General features: G+C 39.8%; 1 protein-coding gene across 2 annotated transcripts in view; it reads left to right on the top strand.

Annotated features, from left to right (window-relative positions):
• Positions 1 to 19,293, top strand: part of PRDM10 (PR/SET domain 10) — a 57,497-nt gene that overhangs the window by 22,349 nt on the left and 15,855 nt on the right. Inside the window, exons 7-13 of one of the 2 annotated variants that reach the window (XM_008065907.2) lie at positions 3,416 to 3,488; positions 5,033 to 5,150; positions 8,304 to 8,433; positions 8,929 to 9,171; positions 10,774 to 10,785; positions 14,632 to 14,979; positions 16,378 to 16,533. In XM_008065907.2, the coding sequence (XP_008064098.1) occupies positions 3,416 to 3,488; positions 5,033 to 5,150; positions 8,304 to 8,433; positions 8,929 to 9,171; positions 10,774 to 10,785; positions 14,632 to 14,979; positions 16,378 to 16,533 (1,080 nt within the window). The remainder of the gene's footprint in view (positions 1 to 3,415; positions 3,489 to 5,032; positions 5,151 to 8,303; positions 8,434 to 8,928; positions 9,172 to 10,773; positions 10,786 to 14,631; positions 14,980 to 16,377; positions 16,534 to 19,293) is intronic. The other variant, XM_008065908.2, reaches the window with a different exon arrangement.

Raw genomic sequence — 19,293 nt, 5'->3', positions numbered from 1 at the left:
TTTCTTTTTGAGTTGGAGTCTCACTCTGTCGCCCAGACTGGAGTGCAGTGGCACACTCATGGCCACCCCAGCCTCGCCTGCTAGGCTCCAGTGATCCTTTCACCTCAGCCTTCCAAGTAGCCGGAACTACAGGCACACATTACCATGACCAGCTAATTTTTGATTTATTGTAGAGATGTGGTCTTGCCAAGTTGCCCGGGCTGGTCTCATACACTCAGACTCAGGCAATCCTTGTGCTTCGGCCTACCAAAGCGCTGCGATTACAGGCTGAGTCACCCAGCCTGCCACTTTATATTTTTATAGGAGCTATTTTAGACATAATTTTATAAATACATCACACATGTAAACATAAAAAGGCATACCTGCCAGGCGTGGTGGCTCACGCCCAACATTTTTGGGAGTTAGAGGCGAGAGAATTGCTTGAGTCCAGGAATTCGAGACCAGCCTGGACAACTTGGTGAGACCTGGTCTTTATAATAAATAAATAAATAAAAAATTAGCTGGGCATGGTGGCACACACCTGTAGTCCCAGCTACTCAAGAGGCTGAGGCTGAGGCTGAAGAATCACCTGAGCCCAGCGGGTTGAAGCTGTGGTGGCCATATGTGTACCACTGCACTCCAGCCTGGGTGACAGAGTGAGACTCTGACTCAAAAGGCACACTTAGGCAAAATAAATTGGTTGAAGTATAAACTGCTTTGTGTCGGGGGGGTGGAGTGGGGGCTTTTTTTTTGTTTGTTTAACCTAAATATCTGTTTTACTTTGTTATGAGTATTTGTGCCTTTCTGTGTGCTGTCATCTTCTGCTGCAGCATTTTTACTTTTATTTTTATTTTTTCATCAATATTTTTTATTATGATATTGTGGGGTACAGTTAAGGGTTAGGTATACAAATACGTTTCATTCAGGCACCCTGTTGATAAGACGTGTTTCCCCATCCCCAGACAGATATTTGCTACTGTTAATCCCATCTCCCTGCCCCCCCATAGCTTCCCACTACTATCAGTCATTTTCTTATAGTATTACATTGGATGTTCAAGGTCCACTATATGAGTGAGAATATGTGATACTCAGATCTTTGTTTCTGTGAGACATCACTCAGTGTTATAGACTCTAGTTCCATCCAGGTTGCTTGCTGTAGCATTTTTAAAATAAATGCTCCACTGTTGCCTCTGGGGGTGTTTCCTCAAGCCATTGGATGCTGGGCTTTCTCATTTAACTAGACTTATCTGTGTGTTTTTTCCTCAATTGAATCATATATCCTTGGAAGTAAGAGATTTTTGATCAAGTCAGTAGGAAGTTTCTGACAGTTTGATGTCTGATGCCTTAATGAGAGGTTCTGCAGGATGCAGACCAGCCTTGTGTTGCTTTGAGATTTCTTTTATTCTTTCAGAGGGAAATAGCATTTTGCTTTGTTTTTTTGGCTTTCATTTGCATTGCTTGGCAAGTGTCAACAACTCACAGTATGCCAGTGGGCTCATAACTGAACAAGGGAGAAGAGCTTGGCTGAGTTTATGCAGGAGCAATGAGCAGGTAGCCAGAGCTACACTGTGGGCACGACTGTAGAATGCCATAGAGTGGGAGACAAAGTCTGATTTCTGAGATGTTAGTATCTTAAAAAACTGCATATTGGAATTGATGGATTCAGGTAGAATTTGTTACAACAAAATTATAAACCACCTAAAAGTCCAACTACAGAGGCATAGTTAAATAAATTATATAATATAGACTATGTAGAATATTTTTCCACAGTATAAAATGAAGTCTTTTAATAAATATTTCCATATATATTTAAAATAATGTTCAGTAAAAATTATATATGAGTAATCCATCTAGTGATTGATATACTGAGTTCTTACTATCTTTCAGATACTAGGAAGAGACAGACTGGCTTCCTGTGTTCAAGGAACATGTATTCTAGAGGGAAATAGATATAAACAAGCAAATAATATCACACAGGGGTATGTGCCATGAAGGAAACAGATGGTGCAGAAAGAACAGATAACAGGAAAGGGACGAATTTAGATGTGATGGTTAGGGAAGGTCTTGCTGACAAGGTGATATTTAGGTTAAGAACTATGGAGAGAGGGGCCAGTACTGTAAAGGGTTAGAACAGAAGCACAAAGGAAGAGTCTGGCACTCCTGGGGGTGAAAAGGGTGAAGGCTTAGAGTGGAAAAGCCCTTGGCATTCTTGAGCAGCTGAAAGCAGGCCCTGTTTGCTGAAGAATGGGTCAGGGAAGTTGATGAGGCCTGAGGTTGCTTATTGAGGTTGGGAAGGTCATGGAACCCTTTGGAGATTATCATTTGAGTGTTTCTGGTTTATTATGAAATGGGAAGTCTTTGCCCCTATAATGAGATCTGACTATGTTTGCATGTTTTTTATTTATATATGTCAATGTATAGCACATATTTTGATACCTGTATACAATGTGTAATGATCAGATTGGGGTAATTGGGATTAAAGGAAACTGTTCTGGCTCCTGTGTAGAGTGCAGAGAAAAGGGGAGGCTAGTCAGAAGTCCAGGTGATAATACAGGCAAGAAACAGTCTTGGCAGAAAAGCAGAGATGGAGAACATCTGAGGAAGCAACAGTCCTTGCTAAAGGATTACAGATGCAAACCGAGAAATCAGACACCTTTTAGGTTTCAAGCCTCAGCAACTGGGTGGAAAGTATTCACTGAGATGGGGAAGATAAGCATAGGTGAGGCTGTGAGTTGGGAAGCATGGAGAATTCCATTCTGGACATGGTAAGTTAGAGCTGTTTGTGAGACATCCAGAAATGCACTTAGAGGGAACAGAGAAGGCAGGTCTGGGATGGAGCTACTAATTTGGGAGTCATTTGCATAGAGTTGGTTGGAAACAGATGTGATCACCAGAAGGTAAAATGAAAAGACCATGGACTTGGACTAAGCTTTGAGGAATGCCAATATTTAAAAGTTAGGGAGAGGAAGAAGGTCCAGACGAGGAGAGTGAGCAGTAGCAGCTGGCTGGGTGGGAGGGAGGACGAGGCTCGGGAGACTGTGGTCACATTTGACATAGCCATTAGTGATCCCCGTAAGCTGGTAGGTGGCAGCCACTGTGACTACAACTGTGTTAAAACCTGTGTTTCAATATAGAAAACAACCAGAGGAGGCTGTTTTATTTAGATGAAGAGACTATGAATATAATTCTTGTGAAGTTGTTCTAGTAACAAAAGCAATTTTCTGAAGAGGAAAAAAAATCATGCAGCGTGTCTTGGCAAATGACTTCCTGGCTGGTCTGCTAGAAGGGTGTTGTGGGGGAGGCTCACAGCATGATTTTTAAAAACTGGGTATGGAAAAGCCCGAATTGTTTCCTGTAAGCAGGAGAAATAATTTGAGCATGCAAAGAACATCTGGTGGTGTCCCTTAGTACTTGATGATATGCTTGGTTCTTGCAGGTGTGGTATGCTGCATCTTATGCTGAGTTCGTGAACCAGAAAATTCATGACATTTCGGAAGAAGAAAGGAAAGGTGGTTGGACTTTTATCTCTTACACTTTCCATATCAATTCTAAATTGTATTTATTACTTGTTTATGGAACCTCTAATTTTTCTGTCTCAATATATTTCAGAAGATATTTCAGTAGACTTTTAAGAGCCACACATCTCATCTAACTCTAGGATCAAATTACAATGACATATTTACACTTCTTTTATGGGTGCTGCAAAATAGTATTTAATATAATGAAAACCTCCGAATATCAAATTAGAACCTAGATCAGAGGGTGATTCCTATCTAGATGTAATCAACTCTGAGGACACCCCAAGGCAGGCACTGACTTTGTTTTTAATGTAAATGTTACTGAAGTATAATCTACGTGCAGAAAGGTGAATAAATCATAAGTATACAGCTTGAATTTTCACAAAGTGAACACACCCATGTAACCTGCATCTAGATCAAGAAACAGAATATAACTAGTACCCCAGAAGTTCCTTTGTGTCGCCTCCTAATTCCTACTGAGTCCCTTTCCTGACTTCTAATACAATACATAAGGTATGCTTGTTATTGAATTGTGCATAAATAGAATTACATGCTATGTACACTTTTGGTGTCTGGGTATCTTTTGCTCAACATGGTATTTGTGAGATTCATCCACGTTGTATATAATTTTAATTTATTCATTCTCATTGTTATTTGGTATTCTAGTATATGAATGTAAAACAATTCACTTTAATTTGGTTGTGAAATGCAATTCTGACACTACCCAGAGATAGGTCAGATTTTGCAGGTTAAGGACAGTCTTCTACAAGATGCCCCTCACTTCAGACATCAGCTGCAAGCTCAGAGGTTCCCAAGCCACCCTCACTTCTGATCAACTAGCTACAATTTAGGGGGTTCTCAGTAACTCCTTATGTTTGATGACTCATTAGAATGGCTCATAGAATACAGAAAAGTGCTATACTTAATGATATAGTTTTATTATAAAGGATACATGTAAGGACCAGCCAAAGGAAGAGATGCATACTGTGAGGTTTGAGAGGGTCCAAAATGAAATTTCCATATCCTCAGGACGTGCCATCTTCTTGGCACGTTGATGTATGATTACCGGCCATAGACGCACACTTGAGCTTTGGTGTCTGGAGTTTTTATTGACATTTACACATTTTATTGAGATATTTACATAGGCATGACTGATTGAGTCATTGGCCAAGTGCTTGAACCCAATCTCCAACGTCTCCTGTACTTTCCTGGTCAGGTTGATAACACCTGGCTCAATGCCCCAACCTTCTAATCACATGGATGGGCTTTTTTGGCATGGTCTGCCCCCTCCCTGAGACATCTCATTAGAATAAACTCAGGAATAGTTGGAGGGGCACCATGAATAACAAAGACACGCCAGTTACTCCCTGCCAAGTTTTAGCCTTTGATTTTTATAACAAAATACAAATAGCAGATACTGTATAATTATGAGCTCTTTGGCTTATAGTGAGATAAGAATGGTGGGGAGCAGGCGTTAGAGTTTTACTGGTATCTGTTGATCATCAGCCTTTATGATTTCTCTCCTGTGACTGTAGTCCTTCGAGAGCAAGAAAAGAATTGGCCCTGCTATGAATGTAACCGCCGATTTATAAGCTCAGAGCAGTTGCAGCAGCATCTCAATTCTCATGATGAGAAACTGGATGTGTTCAGCAGGTATATATGAGTGGGAAAGGGCTCACAGACTTAGTTTATAAAGGGTCAAAATCATTTCTTTATTATTCATAAACTGAGTGTCTCTGTGTGTGTATGTAGACAACTAACCAGGTAGGCTGCTGAGGGAAATGTTTTATTTGGCATTTCCTTTTCCCTTTCCTCCTCATTTACCATTTATTCCTTTTCTAACATAACTAATACCCAGCAATGGGAGATCCTTGCACCTTAGCTAAATCTCCCTTAATTATAGATTTTGAAGTGAGAATTTTTGAGATAACATATACCTTTTAAAATAATCTGCGTCTCTGGTTTTCAAACTCCTTCCTCCCATTCTCCCTCCCTTCCTCCCTTCTCCCTCCTTCTCTCCCTTCCTCCTCTCTTCCTTCCTTTTTTTATGAGCCAGGGTCTTACTCTGTCACCCAGGCTGGAAAGTAGTAGCACAATCACAGCGTATCACAGCCTCAACCTCCTAGGCTCAGGTGATACTTCTGTCTCAGCTTCCCGAGTTGCTGGGACTACAGCCACATACCACCATGCCCTGCTAATTTTTTTAGTTTTAGAGACAGAGTCTCACTGTGTTGCCCAGGCTGGTCTCAAACTCCTGGACTCAAGCAATTTTCCTGCCTCAGCCTTCCAAAGTGCTGAGTTTACAGGCATGAGCCACGGCACCCAGCTCAAACTTTTTTCAGCAGTATAAATCTTTCATCAAACTTTTATAAATCACATGTTTAATTCCACTATTTAAAAAAAGATAGATGAGGAGAAAATTGTATAAGGTAGGGTGAGCAGGGGCCAGATCTGGTAGAGCATTGTGGGTAATGGTAAGAAATACGGATTTTATTCTAGGTGTGATGGAAGTCTTTACAGGGTTCTGGACAGAAAGTATTGTGATGTCCACTGTATTTTTAACAGATCGTGCTAGATAAAAATAACATGAGGCTAGCTTATATTGGAATAAGAGTGAAGACTAGGAGTCTCATTAGAAGCTGTTCCAATGGTTTGGTTGAGGAATAAGAATTGTTGCAATAGGGTAGTGCCGATGGGACAGAGGTAGGGTTGGCAACTTTTATAGGGTTTAGAAAGAGAGGAGACAGTGTAAGATGGCAGTTAGGCAAGTAGGAAAAGGAATGTTCTAGGGACCTACAATTGCCTGCAACATTAAGGGTCCACTTGAGGTTCAAGGTCATGAAATGAAAGTCTCACACCACTAGGAGGGCTGGGTGTTGTCCTCCAGCTTCATTCAGCTGCAAGAGTACTGGTGAAGGGAGGGCAAGGAACTGGATTATGCAGGGCTGTGGCATTGCCAAGAGCATACAACATGCAGCAAGAATAATGAAGCCACAGTGAGATGAAAATTGAGAGCATCGACAAGGGAGTGATTGTAATGAATGACCTTGGAGTTTATGCTATAGAGGAAGGGAAAAGAACATTGAGGGTATGCAGGAGTGCACATAAGTGACAGGATTAGACTGGAGATGCTAGTGGGGTTGAAGGGTTGTTGGGTCCAGGGGTAAGCTAGGGAGCTAGTGTGAGTGGTCAGTGTATGAAGTCAAGGGTGATGGGAGTTTAGGAGGGTGACAGGTTCTAGGTTATGACCATGGGAGTAAACGTCTGATGAGAGTAGACGCAGTGAGATTTAAGTTCCTCACATCTGGGTAACCTTAATACTCTGTTCAATGCTCTCTTGTAGCACTTTTTATATTATTATTATTATTATTTTTTTGAGTTGGAGTCTCACTCGGTCGCCCAGACTGGAGTGCAGTGGCCGCTCCCGGCCACCACAGCCTCGCCTGCTGGGCTCCGGCGATCCTTCCGCCTCAGCCTTCCGAGTAGCCGGAATTACAGGCATGCGCTACCACGCCCGGCTGATTTTTTGATTTATTGTAGAGATGAGGTCTCGCTGCCCAGGCGGGTCTCGAACCCGCGGGCTCAGGCAATCCACTCACCTCAGCCTCCCAAAGGCGCGGGATTACAGGCTGAGCCACTGAGCCTGGCAATTTTTATATTATATTGTGATTTTTGATTTATATGTCTGCTGCCTTTACTCTGAGGGTAAAATATATTGCATATAACTTTTTGTCTTTAGTGCTTAGCATAGTGTGTGACGCATAGTAGATAAAATGTTTGTTAGTCAACTGTTAAATTTGAGACAATTAAGAAGATTTGAACTTTAACTAGATACAGTAATACTCAGCAAGTATCAGGTATTTTTAGGTATGATAATGGTATTGTGGTCATACATACATGCGCACACACACACACACACACACACACACAGAGTTCTTACGATTTAGAGACACATATGGATATAAATGCAGATGAAATGATATCTGGAATTTGTGTCACAATCATCTAGTCAGTATGTGTGGGAAAGTGATAGGGATATAGGTAGAGTAAGATTGGCCGTGAGTTGATAAATGTTGACATTGGATTATAGGGGCATTGGGCTCATCTTGCTATTCTCTATGTTTGCCTAGGATCAGAATTTTCCATTCTAGCGAATTTTTTTAAAGTTCCACGGAAAAATATATAATATTTGTTAAATTGTTAAATAGATGAGTGGAAGAAAAAAGCATGATCTACTTAATATGGTATACCTCCTACACACACTTCTATAAGTTTTCATGACATACTTTCTGAGTCTCTTTCATTGAGGAATTTCTGTATGTTAGAAATCCATGAAAGGTGGTAAAATTTAACTGGTGTTTACTAGGCATGTTATGGAACAGTTGAGTTAGAAATTTTTTCTGACCTTCCAGAAGCTTATAAGAAAACAAGAAAGTTCTTTGAATTTAGCTACATTTCTTGGAAGGAATATGATCTCCTGGGAACACACGCTAAGGCTTAGCATGTTCTGTCCTGACTGCATTTCTCACATCATTTCAGAAACAAAATATTGTCAGTGCTTTGAATTTTTATATATCTTTTCCTCAGAATAATTTAAGATCTCTATTTAAGCTGTAATAGAGGACAAAGATGAGACATCTAGCAAGTATATATCGGCAAAACAGATGTTTCCATTAGAGAAAATCTGGGAAAGTAATAAAGTGAGAGGAAATTAAAATCTGGTGTTGGTAAAGATTATGTAGGGTACTATGTGTTATGGAGTAGTCTATAACCATGATGATCTGTAACCCATTCTCTTGTCCTTAGAACAAGAGGCAGAGGAAGGGGACGAGGCAAGAGGCGATTCGGTCCAGGTCGACGGCCAGGGCGTCCTCCAAAATTTATCCGCCTGGAAATAACCAGTGAAAATGGGGAAAAGAGTGACGATGGGACACAGGTACTGGGATGATGGGAAAGAGTCTTCCTTAGATGCTTGGGTAGAGGACTTATCAGATCCTTTACTAGAATTAAATACAGACACTTTCGGATGCTCACAGTCCTTTTCTATTAGACCATAGCTGCCTGTTAATTAAAGTGTGCTTGGACAATGGTAAAAAAGAATGTATTTTCAAGTGTTACAACAAAAACCCAACTTTGCTACCAGAGATATTAGAAGTAGACTTCGTTTCATTAGATTAAAACAATTAAAAGTATTGATATAGAAAAGTCATATCACAGTCTTTTCCTTGTTAAGTCGTCTGGAATCTGTCATAGTTTTTGCTGCTTATGCATAGTTACCTAATTAACTTTTCCAGAGGGAGAATATTTTTTCTGAGCATTATGGATCTAGTCATTCAAAAATAAGCAGCAATTCTAAATCTGAGCTGACAGTCTCTCCAGTACTGATCTCTGTCTAGGTAGGGAAGTAATTCTTGGTTATTGCAAATTTCAGGACTTGCTGCATTTTCCCACGAAGGAGCAGTTTGATGAGGCTGAACCAGCCACTCTGAATGGTCTGGATCAACCGGAGCAGACCACTATCCCAATCCCTCAGCTGCCACAGGAAACACAATCTTCCCTGGAGCATGACCCAGAAACTCACACCCTGCATCTGCAGCCACAGCATGAAGAGAGTGTGGTGCCTACCCAGAGCACATTGACAGCTGATGACATGCGCAGAGCCAAACGCATCCGAGTAAGTGGGGAAGGCCACTCCCTTCTCTCCAGCTGTGATCTTCCTCCTGCCAATTGGCTTTTCAGTGCTGTTTTCCAACCTATTCGCCATCCACTTTGAAATCTTGCATTTAGCCTATCACATGTTCAATCCCCTGATTTTGGAAGAAAGTGTAACTATTTCTCAATATGTGTGTCCTAAGGCAGACTGGTATGGCTGGTCCTAGATTTGATCAATTTAGTAATGTCACAGAAGCCTGGATTTTGGCAGCTCCTGGACTCATATAGTCAAAGTAGAACAGCTCTACATCCCTAAATTCACAGATTGGAAATGGAGAAATAAATGCATTTAGTTATAATAATTATTTGTATTTTAAACCAGGCTACTCTGTGCCTAATCATAGCTCTCAAGTTAATTTCAGGTAATTAAATTTGCTTATCTACAGTCTCCCAGGGGAGACTGGCAAATGTCATTATTTGTTCATGCAAAAGGACCTGTGTCCAAGTTGATATGGCAGGTACAGTCCACACACCTGGGATTAATCTGAGCTAAAGCACTAGATTTGAGAGCTAATCAGTATCTCACTCATGTGACCCATGTCCTGGCTTCAGACTATGTGGCTGCAGGACTTCCGTGACTTCCAATTCAGATGTCTTTTCTCTTAATTCACAAACAGTATTTGAGTCTGAGTTAGAAACTTCAGGAGATGGATGTGGAAAACAATATGACTTTGTGGAGTAAGTGTCTATGCTGACAAAAAACAGCGATGTAAAACCTATGTTTGTGGCAGCTGAGTGCATAAAGACGTCCACTGTTACTTTAAACATAGATGAAAGAGATTTTTTTGTATAACTTCCTAGACTTTACAATTTCTAGATGCATGATCGTTTTAGCTTATGTTTCTTTTGGTTTTCTTATTTGCCTATAGGCTAGAAGGGACCTTGAAAAATAGTCTAGTCCATGCCTTCATGTAAAAATACATTTAAACGTTTAGAGCCACATGAGAGCTTTGAAGGGCTCTAGCAATTCTGAGGCTAAACAGTCTTTGTGAGGGCCCTGAAATGCAAACATATAAAACTTTCAACTCAAGGTATATTACTTCAGAAGGATGTGTAAACATACAGAAAAATAGGCTAGCGAGGGAAAAAGCTATGAATTAGTATCTTCCTATCTATCATTCTACTTTATTTCCCAATCTACACTTCTTTCTCTTGCCCAATTACTGTCTTTACTGCTTTAGTCATTCTGATTTTTTACTAAGTCCAGAGAAATGCTTGCTTGGTTTAATTTTTCTTTTTGAAGGAAAAGCTAGAACCCACACATGTAGTGAAGCTGTGAATGTGCAAGCAAAGTTCAGCTATAATTGTATTTGTATTCTTGAAGGAATTGGGTTACTGATTTCAGTACAAGGTCCTTGTGTCAAAGCCAAAGCTGTGTGTCTGTGGCTTTTGGAGGTCAGTCTTAGTTGAGCTATTTTGTTTTTTCCTCTCACATATTCTAAAAAGTAGGGCTATGTATTTTTTCATCTTTTCTATCCAGATTGGTAATGACCAACTGAAGGGAAGTCTTCCAATCCAATTGGTAATGTAACTATTTTTCTCTCCTCTAATGCTGCCTGCTCAGTTGGAGCTGCAGGTAGGTTTGTTTCCTGTGTTTCACATAACAGAATGTTACTTAAGTGTTTGCCTGACCTGCTGTTCTTTGCAACCTGTACTTACAAAATCCTGGTGGAAACCACAATTTGGTTGCTACAATACATGCAAGTTAATGCATCATGATAATTTATTTGCAAATAGACCAGTGAATAAATTGTGGACCACAGATTCCTCATCTGTAAAATGAAGGATAGGACTAAGTGATCTCCAAGGTCCCTTCCAGCACTAAAATAATTTGAATGACTCACACAATCGTGTTGAGTTCTAACTGTATTTTCAGCACTGTGCTAGGTTCACAATAGAATTTTCACTTGGGCACTGTATCCTAGGAATTACAGTCTAATTAGGGCGTTGATACTAATGTAGTGTAGTTTACAATAAAAGTATAGCTTGTAATTGCTGTAGAAACTCGGAAGAGTGAAAGACCAAAGAAAAATGGAGGGGTTGGGATAATTCATAGTTGAAGTGCAAGTTAGACTGGTCTTCAAAAGAAAGGTAGACTGTTCGAGAGGATAGTAGCCATGGGATCAGATTCCAGACATAGGAATGTGTTTGGTGTCGTTATAGGAGAAACACTAGCTTGGCCTAGCATGGGGTGCCAGTGGAAGGATAGTGGAGACTGAGATATGTTGAGCAGTTCTAGCCCACCAGAGCTTTGAAAATTGAGTAGAAAATTGGCTAAAGAGAAGTTGTTAAACCCAAACCAACAGACAATATAATAGTTTGATTTCCATTTAGTGTCAGGATCAAAATAGTATGAAAACTGACCAATAATTTAGGTTCCTTTAGCTATTCAAACTTTACAAAATGGCTAATCAGCATTAGTTATTAATATAAAACCTTAGAAACATTTTAGCTGGGTGAGGTAGTACGCACCTATAGTCCTAGCTACTCAGGAGGCTGAGGCAGGAGGATCAATTGAACCTGGATATTTGAGACCAGCCTGGGCAGCATAGTGAGACCCCCTGTCTCTACAAACCACATTTTAGAAACATTTTTATAGTCTTGTCTACAAAGGATCTGTTGTCTTAGAATTCATTGCAGTGGGAGTTGAATCCTGAATCACAGAATTTAGCATCCCTACAAATAGCTGATTTACATACAGGATGCTGTGGTTAACTGGCAAACTGAGGTATCAGAAGAACAGCAGTGGAGCTGCTTCCTCCACCATTTTTTTATGATTTCTTCTAGAATTATGTACCAATTGTAGCTCTAAGCTACAGAAGATACCTTAGAGTAGCAAAGGCCTACAAGTGGGTCAGAGGGTGGGAACAGTTTTTCAGCACTTATACTACCTTGTAATATGAGGATCCCATTAGTATCATTAGATCTGAAAAATACAATCTAGTTCTTGAGTACATAGACAATGTTCAGGGCTCCATGGAAATTGAAAAGATGATAAGGTTTGTCTGTAGAACTAAGAAAGTGGAGCCAGGTGGTGGCTCAGTTTAAATCAAGTGTCTGAAGGTACTCATGCTAATCAGAAATGACAGAAGACTGATTAGCATAATGGAGCAAAACAAAATTGAGTTCTGGATTTGGCACCCAGGGAGAAATGGAATCCTCAGCTGGACCCAAATCAGTTCTTGTGCGTTGTGTCTGTCCTTGGACACTTCACTGAACTTGGATAAAGGAAATGATTCTTACATGGCAAAAGTGCTTTAAATCTTGCATTTCTGAACCTCAGAATAGTATCTATTTATCGGTAAGGTGTCCATAAAGTTTTGAAAGTAGACAAAATAGTAGGAACTTTTATGTAAAATAAAATGATTAGGTGACTGCTACAATGTGAAGATGTACAAGCAAGTTCTGTGACTGATTTGAAAAAGATCTATTCTCTTTTTTTTTTTGAGTTGGAGTCTCTCTCTGTCACCCAGGCTGGAGTGCAGCGGCATTCTCACGGCCACTCCATATTGACCTATTGGGCTCAGGCAATCCTTCCGCCTTAGCCTTCCAAGTAGCCGGAACTACAGGCACATGCTATCATGCCCGGTTAATTTTTTGATTTATTCTAGAGATGAGGTCTCGCCAAGTTGCCCAGGCTGTTCTTGAACCCTTAGGCTCAGGCAATTCCCTCACCTTGGCCTCCTAAATTGTTGGGATTACAGGCTTGAGCCACTGCGCCCAGCCAAGATCTATTCTTAAAGAAAATATAGGAAAGACCTTGAAATAATTTTTTTTTGTTTCATGTGATATATATTTCATTAATTCTTAAACTATTATTGAGCACTTCTTTGAGCTAAGCAGTTTTTTAGGGGATCTAGTTACAAAGGAAAATAAAATATGCTTTACCCTCTGAAGCAGTCCCATTCACTTTGGGAGACAACAGAATTGCTTTTAACAACTCAGGATAGATTGAGGAATAGGCTACATCTTAAAATCTCTCTCTCAGTCCCATTAGAAAGGCCCTGAGAGGGAAATTTTCTGTTACATAGTAACTGTGTTCAGAAATTTCACTAAAGCAAAAAAAATTATTTTGCTTTCTCCCCAAAATATTATTTCATATTAAATTTAGTTTAGAAGTTACTACTTATAAGTAATTTGAAACTAAGAGTTTCTTCATTGCACAAATATTGCATTAAGATCATCATTAATTCTTCAACTACTGTTCCCTTATGCTATATAGGCCCACCCACTCACAGATATATTTTTTGAGGTATTTCCCCTCTGTTGTTATCTAGAGTTTTCTCTAGTGTTTTGAGGAACTTGTGAATGAGTCTTCATTATAACATAGCTAAAATATTGATTCTGTATTCTCTGCGTGAGAGATGATTCTGTTGATCTGCTCTCAGTAGCGCATGAGTAGTTGTTTTTCTAGTAGAAGTGATGGGTTTGCACTAAGTATCCATATTCTCTCACTGGGATTCCGTATAACAATTGCATGAATTTACAAGATGGCTAATCAGCATTAGAAGTGTAATCTGTGACTGAATACAAAGAGCAAAATTGCTCGGTCTAGGCAGGGAACAATAAGCTTAACTTTGTTAGCATGGCATTCTAACCAGTAAAACTAACTAGCAATGTTGAGACCTTGTCTTCTGCATTTTCTAAGTAGGAGGTGATGAAATGCATATATTCCATTTTTGTTATGTGCTTCTGTCTCATTCATATAAATCTGAATTCTTCATTTCCCTTTCAATTATTTTTCTTAAATTGAAATTTGTAATTCATATAGCATAAAATTCACCTTTTAAGAATTGTTTTTAGGCTATTCCTAAAGTTGTGCAACCATCACCACTATCTAATTCCAGAACATTTTCATCACCCCCAAAATAAACCCGATATCCATTTCCTCCTCCACCCTTCCCCTGGCAAGGAGTGCCCTTGAGTTCTTTTTATTATTATTATTATTATTTTGCTAAGCATTTTAATCAAGCTTCAAACTCTGTTTTTCAAAGACTTCAACAAGTAACATTTGGCTAACTTGCTCCAACCTCTTCATGCATGTGTGACTTACCCTAAGTCTTTTCCTGCAGATCTTCAATTTTTAGCCTATTCCACTGTGGGATTTGTTTTATTATACATATCTTCTATTGGGAACACTTTTTTGAATGTTTTTCAAACCCTTCCAAAAGAAAACACACATACATAGACATGAAACAAAACACATACAAATTTTGTCTTTTCAAGGTGAATTTCTTTGGGGATGGCTTCATTTTCAGTGTCTTCATCAGAAAAATCTTCTTCCAACCATATGTGTTCTAGAGTTTAACTTCCACGGGAAGTCTGTGGTTGCAGAAATCGTCCTCTCTTTCTCTATAAAGGTGTGATTCACTTGCATTCTGAATTTCCTCACTAAATGGTCATATTTGTGTGTGTCTTTCAGAATGCAGCTCTTCAGCATCTGTTTATTCGGAAGTCCTTCCGGCCTTTTAAATGTTTGCAGTGTGGGAAGGCCTTCCGGGAAAAGGACAAACTGGACCAACACTTGCGCTTCCATGGGCGGGAGGGAAACTGCCCGTTGACCTGTGATCTCTGTAACAAGGGCTTCATCAGCAGCACATCCTTGGAGAGCCACATGAAGCTCCATTCAGACCAGAAGACTTACTCTTGCATTTTTTGCCCAGAATCCTTTGACCGTCTTGATTTGTTGAAAGATCATGTGGCCATTCATATCAATGATGGCTACTTCACCTGCCCAACTTGTAAGAAACGGTTCCCAGATTTTATCCAGGTGAGTGTCTACTACTGAGAGTCCTGTCTGCTTCCTTCTTTTGGTAAAAGAAACTTCGATTTTTGGAAAACTGAGACTGCCTAGCACCTTCATTTTTATCTCTTCTTTGAAACAACTTTACAACTGAGAACAACATTTCTTCAATCAAACTACTTCTGATAAACAAAAGATTATTATAACACTTAATTCTCTAGCTCAGCCATTGGCATTTAAATGTTTAAGTTATATTAAAAGTAATAAATACCCAGATCTGTTACAATTTTTTAAAAGTCTTTCATAATCCTTGTTCATATCCTTTACTCATAAAATATATCGAACATGTAGAAGACATACTCCCGTTTCCTGAACTGGATATAAATTCTCCCTACTGCTATGGTTTCCTGTCTTGCTTTACTAGAGCCATGCGTTTTGGAAGGAAACAGAGAAAGTTGGTGTATAATACACTTTTGTATCAAGCACTGACTGCCTTTAGTGTATTCTTTGTTGGAGCAAAATGGGTGAAGATAAATTTCAGAATGTTCATGATTTTGTTTGGACTTTGTGATAATATTTTTATAGCCTAGTCAGTGAATAATTAAATATCTTGGAAAAACACTTTTAAAAAATTACCAAAGTCAAAGGAAACTAGGATGCAATTATAGTTCTGTTAGCGTCGAGAGTCTTGGAAATGTTCTCACTTCACACAAATAATTAGAAAGGTTTTAAGGCAGAATTTAATGGCAAAAGACACTCCAAAAATAAGAAAGCAAATTGTTTTATAGAAATAGTTTGATATGACTCACTACTTAGCTTCTACCCACAGCTCTTCTTCATTGGATATTTATGGACAAGAGAGTTCAGAAGCCATATTTCTTTATTTAAGATATCTGAAAGTAAGGGAAATAAGTCCCAATTAAGGAGAAATGATGCCAAGTGTTGTATCACTCTCATACACGGGTAATGTTTTTTATATAATTTAATTCATGTCTTTAATTCTTCAGAACCTGATTTTATAGGAAGATGAAAAAGAATCAGTTACTAAAAGGGGCTAAATTGCTTTGTCTTCCTGTAGATAATTTTTTAGCAAGATTCATTTAAAGCAAAAGAAACTCTTGCTTTTAATCCTGAAACAATGGACTCTGAGTGATCAGGGCTTTTCAAAGCAAGTACCCTTTCTTCCATTCTTCAAGTCATTGTGGAGGTTAGGATTTCTGAGACTTTCTGGCTACTTGACTTGCTTCTTTGTGACAGGGACAGTATGTGTTATTGAGGCCAATTATCACAACTGATTGGCTTCCATGGCCAGGTTGATGAAAATCCCTGGTAATGCATTTGGCTCCCTCTAGCGTTGACAGCTGCTTTTGGTTATTTCCTTTGGTGCCTGCATCCCCTGAGTTTTCCCATGGTCTTTACCGCCAGGTGAAAAAACACGTGCGCAGCTTCCACTCAGAAAAAATCTACCAGTGCACAGAGTGTGACAAGGCCTTCTGCCGCCCCGACAAACTGCGACTTCACATGCTCCGGCATTCGGACCGCAAAGACTTCCTGTGTTCGACCTGTGGGAAGCAATTTAAGGTATGACACCAATGCAGTTTGAGGTGGTTCTTGTGGCCACTGGAGTTAAGGAAAGCCAAGGATAAATGCCTGTTCATTTCATCAGTTTACCACCCACTTCTGAAGAACTGGACTTGAGGTGTACTTTGGGCCTTGTGTTTGACTTAGTTATAAAATTAAGGAAAAAAGCTTACTTAATTTCGCAAAATAATTAATTCCACAAAATAATTAATTCAGATCTCCAAACAAATGGAATTAAAATGCAACTCCTAAAAGAATCCAAATGTAGAATGACTAGTAGAGCTAAATTGCTACTGAGAATTCCTAAACGATCAATACAGTTACTTACCATTCAAATCACAAGGTTTTTCTTGAGCACTTATAGACATAAGAGCCCGTAATTGAGTCTCTTAGACAGCAGGACCTTCATCTAACAGAGATGGGAAATCTGAAGAACATTGAGAAAGCTTAGACTACTTTGAAGAATGTTAATGACTCCAAGGATTAAAATAAAAAATAATGTCAGTAGCCTGCCTGGAATTTAGAAGAAGCTAAGCAAAAACCTTCTGGAAACTCAGAAATGAGTTAAATAAATATATGTGAAAACAATAAAATATGCTTCTTGGGAAATCAGACAATTGTACAAAAATGTCATTGAGAGATACTCTGCTGAATAAGATTGTAGGTCACACTGTCATAGAAACTAGAAAAAAGGGCCAGCTGCAGTGGTTCACGCCTATAATTCCAGCACTTTGGGAGGTGGGGGCAAGAGTATTGCCTGAGTTTGAGACCTGCCTGGGCAACATGGTGAGACTTCATCTCTACAATAAAGCAAAAAATTAGCTGGGCATGGTGGCATGAACCTGTAGTCTCAGCTACTTGAAGACTGAGGTAGAAGAATCGCCTAAGCCCAGTAGGTCAAGGCCGCAGTAGCCATGATCATGTTACTGCACTCCAGCCTGGGTGACAGAGTAAGACTAAGACTCCAACTTAAAAAAAAAAAAAAAGAAAGAAAGAAAAAAAAACTGGAAAAAAGTCAGAAACGAATTCTGGAGGGGAAAACTCAGGGTGTACTTGTATAGAATGCAAAGACATTATAGAGAAATAGAATTTCCATGGCTTTCAATATGTAGTAGCACAGTTTAGAACTCTGTAGAAAACACCAATGTGAAAAGTATAAATGGGTTCAGTTTTCTTTTCTCTGTTTAAGTTATATCAGCCAGGCACAGTGGCTGATACCTGTAATCCCAGTGCTTTGGGAGGCCATGGCAGAAGAATTGCTTTAGGCCAGGAGATTGAGACCAGCCTGGGCAACATAGCAAGATGCCACCTCTACAAAAAAATTAAAAAATTAGCGGACTGGTGGTATGTGCCTGTAATCTCAGGCTTGTGAGGCTGAGGTGGGAGAATCGCTTGAGCCCAGGAGGTCAAGTGAGCTATGATCATGCTACTGCATTCCAGCCTGAGGGATAGAGTGAGATTTTGTCCAAAAAAAAAATTTTTTTTAATTTTTTTTTTAAAGAAAGAATGCTATATCTAAAAGGATTCCTGTCTTGCAATGCTGTTTGGCCACCCATCTATCCTATCCAATCAGCATTTTTAAAATTTTCACTTGATTCCAGGTATCATTTTAACACCTTGAAAAATTAAAAAAAAAAAAAATCTTTCTGCAACTGGGCACGGTGGCTCATGCTCGTAATCCCAGCACTTTGGGAAGCAGGAGTGAGAGGATTCCAAGTCCAGGGATTCAAGACCAGCCTGGGCAGCTTGACGAGACCTCATCTCTACAATAAATTAAAAACTTAGCCAGGTGTGGTGGCACGCACCTATAGTTCCAGTTACTTGGAAAGCTAAGGTGAAGGAATTGCCTAAGCCCAGTGGGCCGAGGCTGCGATGGCCATGAGCATGCCACTGCACCCTAGCCTGGGTGACAGAGTGAGACTCCTACTCCAAAAAAAAGAAAAGAAAAGAAAAGAAAAATCTCTCTGCTTTCAATTTCTCTCTTATTTATTTTTATTTTTTGTTTATGTTTTAAAGCAGGAGTTTATTAAGAAGACCCGCAGTGGGAGGGGACCTGAAAGAGGGTTGCCATCTCCTTTATTTTTACTCAATTTATTTGACTGAATTCAACCAGGGAAGCAAAGCTACTATGAGTGTTACAGAGTAATAACTTTTCTTATATATGACTAAGAATTATAGGAGAAGATGGCGAGTGAGGGCCAGAAAAAAGAAGCTGGGGCATCATAGAAGATACTGATGCACCAATGGTAGCACTGGTTTAGGTGGGCAAATGGGAACTTACCTAGGAATAGCTGAAAACCCAGGCACCTCCTGCTGCAGGGTGGACCAGGAAGGATACCTGGTGTGGTCCTTGTAGGACTGTGTCACTGCAGCTGGTGGTGGATGTGGAGCTGGTCAGCAGGTCTGGCAGACAGGAAGAGGAGCCAGTGGCTGGGTGGGGGAGAGAGGATCACTGGGGACCCGCTGGCACCTCTATACCTGACAGTGCCTCTAGACATGGCAGCCAGCTCGCCATAGATTCATTTCTGCCTTCTAGCCTGGTGCAAGTTTATCCTTTGGCTATCTCTAACTTGGAGCCATGCTAGAAGGAGATTCCCTTTAAATGTAATTTCCCTTAGCCAAGTTGACACAACACAGAGTTACCATATACCTTTAGGGCATTTTTTCGGACTATAACCAGAGTAATTTTTCTAGAGAACAAATCTAATGTCACATTCTTTTTTTTTTTTTTTGAGATGGAGTCTCATTCTGTCGCCCAGA

This window comes from Carlito syrichta, unplaced genomic scaffold (assembly GCF_000164805.1).
Source record: "Carlito syrichta isolate Samal-C Ts95f unplaced genomic scaffold, Tarsius_syrichta-2.0.1 Scaffold308820, whole genome shotgun sequence".
NCBI classification, from domain to species: domain Eukaryota; kingdom Metazoa; phylum Chordata; class Mammalia; order Primates; family Tarsiidae; genus Carlito; species Carlito syrichta.
This window is presented reverse-complemented; position numbering and strand designations above follow the sequence as displayed.